This window comes from Nematolebias whitei, chromosome 3 (genome assembly GCF_014905685.2).
Source record: "Nematolebias whitei isolate Nwh7 chromosome 3, NemWhi1, whole genome shotgun sequence".
NCBI classification, from domain to species: domain Eukaryota; kingdom Metazoa; phylum Chordata; class Actinopteri; order Cyprinodontiformes; family Rivulidae; genus Nematolebias; species Nematolebias whitei.
The window spans coordinates 44,776,834-44,789,579 of NC_056500.1; the positions used below are offsets into that span (position 1 = coordinate 44,776,834).

Sequence of the window (12,746 nt, forward strand, 5' to 3'; positions counted from 1 at the left end):
TGTATATATATATATATATATATATATATATATATATATATATATATATATATATATATCCTTTCCAAAAAATTACAATATCATGGAAAAGTTGTTTAACTTCCATAATTCCATTCAAAAAGTTAATCTTTAATAGATGATAGATTCAGGACCCACAATTTAAACAATTTCAAGTATTTATTTGTTTATTTTTACATAAATTGAGCTTCCAGCTCATGAAACCCATAAAAACAGGATTTCCAAAACTTAGAATTCTGTGGAGAAATCAGCCCAAATGTTGCAGGGCATGAATGTTTTAAACTGAGTGTGAAACACTAATCATCTACTAAACTCAAAGCACCTGCACAGGTTTCCCCAGGTGTCATTAAATCGCTTCTGCTTGGTTCATTTGTCTCAGTTCGGTTCAATATGGTGAAGACTGCAAACATAACTGGCCAGAAGACCATCATTGATACCCTCCATAGGATGGGTAAGCCACAAAAGTTCATAGCTAAGGAGGCTGGTTGTTCACAGAGTGCTGTGTCCAAGCATATCAATGGAAAGTCTAGTGGAAGGGCAAAATGTGGCAGGAGAAGATGCACCAGCAAAAGAGATGACCATGGGCTTCAGCAGATTATCAAACAGAGAAGATTCCAGAATCTGGCAGAGATCCAGAAAGAGTGGAATGCTTCAAAAACCACCACATTCAGAAACATCTGGGAGATGGGCTACAACTGCTGGGTTCCTCGGTCCTCTTTTCCAATGAATGTAAAATGTGGCTTTAATTTGGAAATCAAGGTCCAAGTGTTTGGAGGAAGAAGAGTGAGGAACAGAGCCCATACTGCTTGAGGTCCTGTGTGAAATATCCACAGTCAGTCATGATTTGGGGTGCAATGTCCAGTGCAGGTGTTGGTAAACTCTGCTTTCTTAAATCCAAGGTCATCGCAACAGTCTACCAGAATGTTTTAGAGGACTTCATGATTCCTTCTGCTGAGGATCTGTATGGAGATGCAGATTTCATCTTCCAGCAGGACCTGGCCCCTGCCCATGGCGCCAGAAGCACCAAAACCTGGTTTGATGCCCATGCCACAGTGCTTGACTGGCCAGCCAACTCGCCGGACCTAAACCCCATTGAGAAACTATGGAGTATTCTCAAGAGGAAAATGAGGGAGGGGCACCAGACCCAACAACAAAGAAGAGCTAACAGCAAGCATCAAGGAAATCTGGTCTTCCATAACTCCCAGGCAATCCCACAGACTGATTGCCTCAATGCCACATCACATCGAGGCAGTGATTAAGGCAAAGGGATTTCCAACCAAGTATTGAAGATTAACATATAGTTGTGAAAATACCATATTTTGATTCATTTGTTGTGATCCTAATTTCTTTCTTTTTTTTCTGCAAAAACTGAGAAGTAGTGTGGGCTGATTTCTTCACAGTATTCTAATTTTTTGAATTCCTGTTTTCGTGAGTGTCATGAGCTGGAAGCTCAAATTATGTAAAAGTAAACAAATAAATACTTGAAATTGTTTAAATTGTGGGCCCTGAATCTATCAGCTATTAAAGATTAACTTTTTGAATGGAATTATGGAAGTTAAACAACTTTTCCATGATATTCCATTTTTTTGGAAAGGGTTTGTATGTATATATATATATATATACACACACACACACATACACAGTGCCTTGCAAAAGTATTTGGCCCCCTTGAACTTTTCAACCTTTTATCAATCAATCAATCTTTATTTATACAGGTAAATCCCATTGAGCCTCGAGGACTCATTTACAAGAGAGACCTGATTTCAACAAAGAAAGATGACAACAATGGACAACAGCAACAACAATAAGCAGTTATAAAAACTCATACTACAGTTTTTTTTGTTTTTTTTTGTTTTGTTTTTTAACAAATAGGATGGCTAAAAGGAAAAAGGTAACAAAACAAAAAAAACAGCTAGATTCCAAGACAAATGTAGAAAACTAAAAACAGGAACATGTCTGCAATGGACCCTGCCAGGAGTCCAAAAGATTCTTAAAGACACTTAGAGAGGTCAAGGTCGAGAGCTTAAAACATAAAGATATAAAATTTTATTTTTTTGTGAAGAATCAACAAGTGGGACACAATCGTGAAGTGGAATGAAATTTATTGGATGTGTCAAACTTTTTTAACAAATAAAAAACTGAAAAGTGGGGCGTGCAATATTATTCGACCCCTTTACTTTCAGTGCAGCACACTCACTCCAGAAGTTCAGTGAGGATCTATGAATGATCCAATGTTGTCCCAAATGACTGATGATGATAAATAGAATCCACCTGTGTGTAATCAAGTCTCCGTATGAATGCATCTGCTCTGTGATAGTCTCAGGGTTCTGTTCAAAGCGCAGAAAGCATCATGAAGACCAAGGAACACACCAGGCAGGTCCGAGATACTGTTGTGGAGAAGTTTAAAGCTGGATTTGGATACAAAAAGATTTCCCAAGCTTTAAACATCCCAAGGAGCACTGTGCAAGCAATCATATTGAAATGGAAGGAGTATCAGACCACTGCAAATCTACCAAGACCCGGCCGTCCCTCTAAACTTTCATCTGGAACAAGGAGAAGACTGATCAGAGATGCAGCCAAGAGGTCCATGATCACTGTGGATGAACTGCAGAGATCTACAGCTGAGGTGGGAGAGTCTGTCCATAGGACAACAATCAGTCGTACACTGCACAAATCTGGCCTTTATGGAAGAGTGGCAAGAAGAAAGCCATTTCTCAAAGATATCCATAAAAAGTGTTGTTTAAAGTTTGTCACAAGCACCTGGGAGACACACCAAACATGTGGAAGAAGGTGCTCTGGTCACAGGAAACCAAAATCAAACAGTTTGGCCACAATGCAAAATGATGTGTTTGGTGTAAAAGCAACACAGCTCATCACCCTGAACACACCATCCCCACTGTCAAACATGGTGGTGGCAGCATCATGGTTTGGGCCTGCTTTTCGTCAGCAGGGACAGGGAAGATGGTCAGAATTGATGGGAAGATGGATGGGGCCAAATACAGGACCATTCTGGAAGAAAACCTGTTTGAGTCTGCAAGAGACCTGAGACTGGGACGGAGATTTATCTTCTAACAAGACAATGACCCAAAACATAAAGACACATCTACAACGGAATGGTTCACAAATAAACGTATCCAGTGTTGGAATGACCAAGTCAAAGTCCAGACCTGAATCCAATCGAGAATCTGTGGAAAGAGCTGAAGACTGCTGTTCACAAACGCTCTCCATCCAACCTCACTGAGCTCGAGCTGTTTTGCAGGAAGAATGGGCAAGAAGTTCAGTCTCCATGTGCAAAACTGATAGAGACAAACCCCAAGAGACTTGCAGCTGGAACTGCAGCAAAATGCGGCGCTACAAAATGTTAACACAAGGGAGCCAAATAATATTGCACGCCCCACTTTTCAGTTTTTGATTAGTTAAAAAAGTTTGACACATCCAATAAATTTCATTCCACTTCACGATTGTGTCCCACTTGTTGTTGATTCTTCACAAAAAATTAAAAGTTTATATCTTCATGTTTGACGCCTGAAATGTGGCAAAAGGTTGAAAAGTTCAAGGGGGACGAATACTTTCGCAAGGCACTGTATATGTATAGACACACACGTACGTATATACACATACATAAATCTTTATATATACACATACATAAATCTTTATATATATATATATATACACATACTTAAAACACATATATGTATATATATATATATATGTCCATATATGTACACATATACATACATACACACATATAAAGCAGAAAATTGTTGTATTTGTAACTCCTGAGAGAACATGATCTATTATTTAGTAGAAAACAATGTCTAATTAGACAAAGAAAAAGAAACATTATGTTTTTTTCTCCATTGTACTTCCACCTCAGTTAAAAAAAAAAAAAAAAAACTTTCTAAATTTAGTTGGGAATTTATACCATTTACTGTAGATAAATGTGCTCTCAGGAACATTTACTGAAGCAGAAACTGGAATATCCTCAAGCAGAAGAGGTCGGTCTAACTGATGAGGATGTGAAAAAGATGCTGAGACTTAGGGTCCTGTGAGGTGACCGGAGCTAGGACTCAATACTTCCTTTGTTCCAGACTTTCATTCAGTCTGTGAATCAGGAAGTGAAGGGTTTTCGTGTGGTTCCGGAGAACCATGGCCGCACAGTTTCTGCTTAGAGCCTACGCAAAATGATTCCTCGAAACAAAGGGCTGAGCTGCTGAGGGCACACGTGTCATGTGGAATTAGACATCAGCCTGGTGCAGACATGCTACAGACTGGGAGACGAACACACGCTCTGTAAAGAACCAGTGGTTTCCTCCATTTCCTTTCTGGTCACTGAGCAGAAGCACGTTTCTGGTAAAGTGGCAGTTACGCAATCAGTGGAGTGTGGTATACTGACAGGAATGTAGCATTAAATTTACGTCCACGTCTCAAGATCACTCGACTTATGCAACTGTTGCCAATAATTCCCGAAAGGGAAGCCCAACATCCTGTATTACTAAACCTAATAAGAGCAGAGGGTTAAACCAAAACAACGGGTTCCTTTTTCTTCTTCTCTACATCACTTTGACATTGTGTCACAATGAAGTTTTTCTGATCCAGTCCATCTGTGCATTTTGTGAGCATGATCATTTGAAAAATAAATGAGGTACCAACTTATATTTTGGTATGTGGTTACAGCTAGGTGTAAGAAAGGTAATTATCAAAAATTGGGATGTCACATCAAAACCCAAGATGTCTACCACCACATACAGTATGTTCAGTGTCCTGAGATGACTTCTGTTGTGACTTGGCGCTATATAAATAAACTGAATTGAATTGAATTGGCCACCATCATTTGAGAAAAACTATAGTTTCCTTGAATTTTTAGGGTGGCTAAAGATTAATCTATGTTGGCTACTGACCGCCCTCTGGCTCCACCATTTGTACCTGGTTGTGGTGACTGCTCCACCACTCTTCAGGAGCCATCACTGAGCCGCCTGGGACAAGCAGAGAAAAAAAAACGACCTCTGTTCTACACCGTGTAACTCCTACCTACTTGAATATGTTGCACCAAAAACATTAAGGTTTACTTGCATTCCATCTTCAACTCCAGTCCAGAAAAAAACAACAACACTCATCTGGAAAACTACAAACATGCACTATTCAAAGCCCTCAGTGACGGGACATTGGCACACAGCTTGTTTTTATAATGAGGTCAATCTATTTGACACTTGAGCTGTATAAATAAAGGTTGGATGAATGAATGAATGAATGCTGCGCAGAGCACAGTAACTTTGGTCAGATGTGTTGGTTGTGCAACACTGTAAGCATTCTTCAACATTTATCTAGGATTCTTCCCAGAATTCAACAACAATAAAAAACATAACCATGCACAGGAAATGAACAAGAGTGAGTGGACAGTGTGAGAATTCATTGTTGGATTTCCAAGTAACAGTTTAACAAAGTTTACAGTTTAGAGGGGAGCTGTGTAAAAAGAGAAGGGGACTGTGCACCTTTGACGTCATGCTAAGTGTAGTCATTGTTTACTTCCTTTATATTAAACTTTTTTTTCTAAGATTTGGGCTGCATCTGAAAAAACAATTTCACATTATGTGCAGCAGAGTTTGTACAGATAACACCCAACCAGCTTCCTGAACCAAAGATGGACTCAAAGGTCTATTCCAGCTACGATGACACAGGGTTTTGTCAAATTTGTATAAACATTTATAATGGGCCGGGGTAGACAGCTCACTGATCCACTTCAGTTTGGAGAAATAGCTTGTTTCCGACAGGACTGATGAACTAATGGCTGGCCTGAACACAGCAGGGAACAAAGAACCTCACTGCTGGTTTAGAACGGTTCTAATTTCATGTCGGTGGCCTCAGATTCCTGCTCTGCTCTTTGCAGATGATGTGGTCCTGTTGGCGTCATCATGCTGTGATCTCCAGCTCTCACTGGAACACAGCCGAGCGTGAAGCAGCTGGGATGAGAATCAGCATTTTCAAATCTGAGGCCATGCTCCTTAACTCGAAAAGGGTGGATTGCTCTCTTCATTTTGAGGGTGAGGTTCTGGTTCAAGTGGAGGAGTTCAAGTATCTCTGGGTTTTGCTCATGAGGGAAGAATGGAGCGTGAGATTGTCCTAATGATTAATGCAGCGTCAGCAGTATTGCGGACTCAGTGCCAGTCTGTTGAGGTGAAGAGGGAGCTGAGCTGTAAGGCAACTCTCTGTTTACTGCTCAGTCTACGTTCCTACCCTCACCTATGGTCACAAGCTCTGGGTAGTGACTAAAAAAACGAGATTGTGGATACAGGCAGTTGAAATGAGTTCCCGCCACAGAGTAGCTGGACTCTCCCTTAGAGACAGGGTGAGAAGTTCAGTTATCAGGAGAGACTCGGAGTAGAACCGCTGCTCCTCCACATCCAGAGGAGCCAGTTGAGGTGGTTCAGGCATTTGGTAAGGATGCTCCCTGGGCGCCTCTCTAGGGAGGTGCTTTGGGCATGTCCGACTGGGAGGAGACCCCACGGAAGACCCAGGACACACAGGAGAGACTATGTCTCTCGGTTGGCCTGGGAACACCTTGGAGTCCTCCCAGAAGAGGTGACTATGGAAAGAGATGGTCTGGACCTCCCTGCTCAAGATGCTGCCCCCAAGACCTGACTTCAGAACAAGAGGAAGATAATGGATGGATGGATAGATGGATGGATGGATAATTTCATGTCATGGAGATTCATGTGAACTGTAGTTCATAGAACTTTATTTCATGGTTATTTGTAAGTACAACTGGTTTAGCCTGGAGTCAACTTAGGCAGCAATGTCAATATTTCTGCTGAATTAACCATAAAATACAAAACTGATGGTGATATAAAGGTTTAAATGATACAGCAGCAATCTATTTTGGTCTTGTCCTTGTTCAAACTAGCCATTAACTTGTCGTTTGCTCAAACTTTAAGTCAAGTTTTCCAAACTGAGGTTGTTCAAAGAGCTACAGAATCTGCATCAGGTAATATGTTGATTTTTCACAACTTATTTACAGACCCTATTTTAAAAATATTCTGAAATATCTCTAAAATATCCTGTTCAATTCTAAATGAGATAGTTATTAACCTTATGTGCCACCTCTACAAAAAGAAAAACAACCACCAGAGAGCATCTTTTCAGCCCTCTGTGTTTGTCTCCCTTGAACTGTTGGTGTGTCTGCTCACATAAAACACACATAAAAAAGCAAATGCCGACTTTGTCCTAATTTTAAAGTTGAAAACTGATTAAAACCTCTTTAAATGTTACTAAAACAACATGTTGTTAATGGTAAAAGCATGCTAACACAAGTGTTTAACAGCTGGCAAGAAGAATTTACAATGAGTGATTGTAATAAATCAAAGAACATTATCCAATGTTGGAAGGAAGCAAAACCAAACATGAGTTCTTTGCGGTAAATTGTGCACAGCTGTTTGACATCATCTTGAAAACCCTCGTTAAATTCAGCCAGCAACATCTGTAAGGACTCTGTTGAGAGTTTATACTTCACAAGAACTAATATTTTCAAACAGATTTACTTATGAAATCATGTGAAATATTTAGCTACTCCTAAAATGAAGTGTTTCACATTAAGTTGCCAAGTTTTTCACGAGCTAAAGTGAACAAAACATTTGTTAAGAGGATGAATCTTGTATTTTCATTCTGCTTTCTCCATCCTCCTCTCCCTGCCTCCCCTCCCTTTCTCTTGGTGCTCTGTGCAGACGGTATCTAAAATCTAACTTTGTATTGAATTTTAATGTGTTCAGAGCATCATCATCATTATCGTACAGATGTGTCCAACTTGTGCACCAAAGTCCTGGTCCTCAAGAGAGCGACCCACTGTGGGAGCGCGCAGCCTGTTTGAATGTCCCTTTGTGAACATCATGGTTTTAGTGCTTCAGTTCTTATAATGAAACAACAAAACCGTATATAACCCCAGATTACAACAAAGATGTACGTCTCTGTTTTACTTTATTTCCCCCCAAAACTCGCAAAGTTCTCTCTGTGGGAGAGTTAGTTCAGGTGTGTGTAGTTTATCATAAATATCAGAGAAGTTGTTTAACTTCACCACTCGCTCCCCACGAGATCGGATGCTTCTCTCCTTCCCTCCCTCTCTTCTTTGCTTTGCTGCTCTGTCTGTCTGTGAAATTGCTGTGAGACTCTCTTGCATTTCTTCTGAACCATAATTATGGACTTGTTTTGACCAGTTGGTCCCTCAACTCAATTTACAACATTTCTTCAAAGAGAAGACAGGCTTTGGGCGAACTGATTTACCCTGTTGGCACACACACAGCTGGATATCTCATCGACTGGAAAACTTGATGATGTGTCTATCTCTGCTGCCATCTGTGGATTTTAAGGACACATATTTAATTGGATTCACAATAACTGGTTCCTGCTTTTTGGATTCAGCTGGTGCTGGTTTTATCTACAATCAAGGAAGTCGTCAGCAGCAAATTTGGACCCGATCACGCTGCTTGCCTTTATGACGGCTTGGTTCATGTCTGGAGTACCCGGACTCAAATGCTTTGGGCTGAATGTATCAGATCTTGGGGATTTTTACTCAGTCACGTTCCATCGGTGTGGCCATGTTAATTTGGACATTTCAGAACCGAGTGGACCAACACAGACTCAAGGTTGATGTCATTAAGTTCTGCCTGTCCCCAAAACAACTGTGTGTTTATCTAAATTTTGGTCGCCTTGGCTGTCCTTGAAGGCCATCTTATCTAAAGTCGCCTGGAGAAAATGTGATCTGACGCTCACCACCCCCTCCCTGAGGAATTTCCAACTGATAACCAGATGAGCCAGCTGAATAAACTTTGTGTCATCATTTCAGGACTCTGGATTCTCATAGAGGTTATGCTTGGCCATTTCTCGACATACCTCGAGAATGTTTATGGATCTCACCGGAGGACATTGACTGATTCCAGTGACCTCGAGAGCACCTATAAGCGTTGTTGACCGCTCTCGTCTCCGTTTGCAGCATGTCTATGTCACTGTGCTTGTTTGTGCGAGGTGTTTTTTTAATATTAGAGGGTTTTTTTTCTCAGCCAAGAAAAAAGTCTGATAGGAATTTTTTTCGCCTCCAACTCCTACATGTGTCCAGTTAACCACTGTTTTTGTCTGTCCAAACAGGTCTCACTTGTAAATGAGTCTTCGAGGCTCAATGTGATTTATCTGTTTAAATAAAGGTTGAATGAATGAATGAAAAAAAGATGGAACAATCCACTTTGATTTTTGTTACTTTGGGACTAGTTTGTCACTCCTGTCAGATGTAAATGCTAATTCACCAAACTGAGCTCATTTTAAAGAGCTATTTATAACAGGTAAGATATTTATTGCTCATAACTTTTAGTTATGTACAAAGTTCATCAAGAGATATGTACTTGACGTATAACAAGTCCCCACAAAGATTAGAGCACCCAGATGTGATTCAGCCTGGTCACAAAGTGCACCTGCAGCAGACAGCTGGAGTCTGGAAGAAGAAATGTAACTTTCTCCTGAAGAAAGTAACTTTACAGTTCTGCAGTTCACTCCAGAGCTTCTCTCTCAAAATTAAATTGGTTCATTGATGCAAGAATTAGCGGCACTTAGTTCAAGCTCCTTAATTAAAACCAGTTTTGTTTCATTCAGAGTTCTCAGAAAGCACAGTTCAAAACACTGGGAGAATGTCACATTACTTTTTTTCATAACTTTTTTGATCTATTAACAGGCAACACAACAACATTTTCACTTCAATTAAAACAAACCTCTAGACTCAAATAAATAAAAGACTCAAAATGGTGAGTCACTGATAAAGTTTTAGATGGGAGCTTCAGGAAAAAAGCAGAACAATTAAAAAATATATATTTAGGCCCAGTCCAAGAACCTCCAGTGTAAAAATGTTTCAGTTTACTTCAGTGCTTTGTTAAAGAAAACCATCGAGATACCTGACTCGTGCACACCTGGATGTGAATCGGAGGTGCGAGGACACGAATCTGTGTAACCCCATCAGAGATGTTATTTTCATTTATGTGACATCCTGCAAACATTTAATTGCGGTTCAGAGCAACGTCAAATGAGAGAACAAGCTCCATACTTATGGAAGTCTTCGATGCAGTGGATGTGGTTGGAGGCGTCCACGGTGAAGGGAATCCCATCCAGGCTGCGGTGACACACCACGCAGGTGAAGCAGTGAGGGTGGTAGGCCTTTCCTGTCGCACGCAGGATGCGCTCCATGATGGGCTTGCTGCAGACGTTGCAGGTCTCCAGGGTGTTCTGTGGACAAACACACAGTTAGACAACAAAGCTAATGAGGACCACTCATCTCCAGCTGCTCTGTAAAAAACTCAGCCAGTAAACTTAAACCATGTTTTCTTGTTTCCTTCAAATTGGAGCTTTTGATTTGAAATGAATCAGCCTGCATTCCACTCTGCTCCCATTTTAGGATTTTGAACAAACTTTAGCCAAGGAGCTGTCCTCAAATGCCTCTGAAACTGAAGGAACCTGATTAGCAACCCCCCCACACACCCCATTTTCTAAAACCCAAACAGAGTCATTTTTCAGCTGCCCTCTCCAACACTCCATCCTGCCTTATGCAAGAGAGGTTTGCAGTAAATAGTTCCACTTTGTGATGACTGCAGGTTTTCTTCTGCCAGGCGGCTGGGCAAGCAGCCTGTGGGTGGTTGGGGGGGGGGGGGACGTGGCTGCTGCCCCCCTCTGACTTATCTGTGGCATCTCTCTTCTTAATATCAGCACAAAGATGCCATTAGTTATTTCAATATTTCATAAATAAGCAGTGCCTCTCCATACGGCGATGCTGTTACAGCAGGATGGATGCATCACGTGAGGGTGATCAATGTGCGGCCCGATGAGACCGTGTGTGTGAGCTGATGGGTCCTGCTGTTGCTGCCTCTCACACAGGCATTCCCTGGATCTCTGTTGTCCCCCCCCCCCCCCCTCTTATTCTGCGCTTGGCTGGGCTAAAGAGTGCACGGTTCAGTTGCTCCCATTGGCCCCCGCTGTAGTAGCAAGCTGCCTCAGTGTTTCCAAACACGGCTCGGGGTGTGTAGCAACACTGCGCTGCGTCATCCGCTGCCTCCCAGATGTGCCGGCGGGCCCTGACGCTTAAAATGACACTTATGTGACCGCTCTGCCGAGGTAAAACTCCCAGCATGCCCCTGTCTGGGCTGCAGCTCACGCACTGACAGTCAGAGTTAATATGCTAACGAGGGGTGAATCTCTCTTTTTTTAAGCAGGCTGAAGCTCATTGAGATCAGGGCTGCACAGGAAAACAGCCCCTGATATGAGTGTCACAGCACGGCGGAGGGTGAGAGGGCAGCAGAGAGGAGCAGCTGATGTATGACTCCGGGCTGGAAAAGAAAGTGCTTTGAAAAACGGCCCTTTCTTCAAAGCACTCCTGGAGAGGCAGTATTTCATGAAAAGCAATGTGTGCAGACAAGCTCTGCACCCCCCCCCCCACTCCACTCCCTACACCCCTCTCCTCCAAGACGGTAATAGAAATAAACATTATTCCCAGGGCAACATTTGTGTATAAACAATGTCCATATCGCAATCCTGCACGATCCTGGAAGTGGGATAAAGCCTTTAATGAGCTCGCTGCTCCGAACCCTTGAGGTTTGCCTCTTGCACACATACACACAGAGAAGCAGAGATTGGAGGGGTGGGGGGCGAGCGGGAGAATGGGGGGGGGGGGGTGCATATTTGCAACTTGAGAATCAGAGTTAGATACCAGGGCCAAACAGCATAAAACCAACGACTCATCTGTCTGCATTTCTACTTACTTATTCTCATCTGGCTTTCACGTGGGAATACCTTGCCCTTGTTTAGCTTAACTAGAGCATATGATTTCACAGCACACAGTTCCTCCGGGCCACTGTAATGAGTTCACTACTCAAAAGACAAAAAAACTTTATCTTTTCCTCTCTTATGGTGAGGTTCCATGACCTCAATTCATTCAGTCTGCTCACTTCCTGTTGCTTTGGCTCGGGACTCCTTTTGTTTGGGATTAGCTAACATTTATTTGCTCTGTTCCACAAACCCCAGGTCTGATGTCAAGCAGAGACTGTGTGTGTGCTCTGGTCCAGGGTTTGGATATCTCAGTCCGTGCTTTATCCAGATCCTCTGCAGTTTGCCACTAGAGGGCTGTATACGTCTGCACATGCTGCCATGTTGCTCTTCCTTCACGGGATGTGATGTATTCAAGCATATGTATTCCCTTTTAACCCCTCCTCCCCCTCCAATCTCCCTCCTTCATACATTTGTGTAAGTGTTTGCCCAGAAGGCTAAACAAATGTCTAGGCAGATGAGGTAAAGTGAATTTAGGTCAGACAGCCTCCTGCTGAACCGAAGGGTGAGCGAAGTGCATTAGAGTCAATTGTAGCTCTCTTCTTGCTTTAAACTGTCTCCTATTTGAGATAAAGTGCTTTCAGAAGCACGAGCAAAACCTGCGTGGTCCGGCTTGGCTTCTTGGTGTTTGCTAACGGGTTCCATGACAGAGTTTGATGCAGTTGGCTGTGAAAATAACGATTGTGATAGGAAACAAAGCAAGCAACAAAGTTGAGAAGTCCCATGTGCTTTGAACGCAACATGACACAAACATATATGTATATGTATATATAAATATATATATATATATATATATATATATATATATATATATATATATTTATATATATGTTTGTGTCATGTTGCGTTAAAAGCACATATGAATTCTCAACTTTGTTGTTTTT

General features: G+C 41.8%; 1 protein-coding gene across 1 annotated transcript in view; it reads right to left on the reverse strand.

The window, feature by feature from the left end:
- The window catches only part of LOC119430816 (LIM domain containing preferred translocation partner in lipoma), a 267,474-nt gene that overhangs the window by 7,271 nt on the left and 247,457 nt on the right, over positions 1-12,746 (reverse strand). Inside the window, exon 10 of the mRNA XM_037698297.1 lies at positions 10,094-10,272. Coding sequence (XP_037554225.1) covers positions 10,094-10,272 — 179 coding nt within the window. The remainder of the gene's footprint in view (positions 1-10,093; positions 10,273-12,746) is intronic.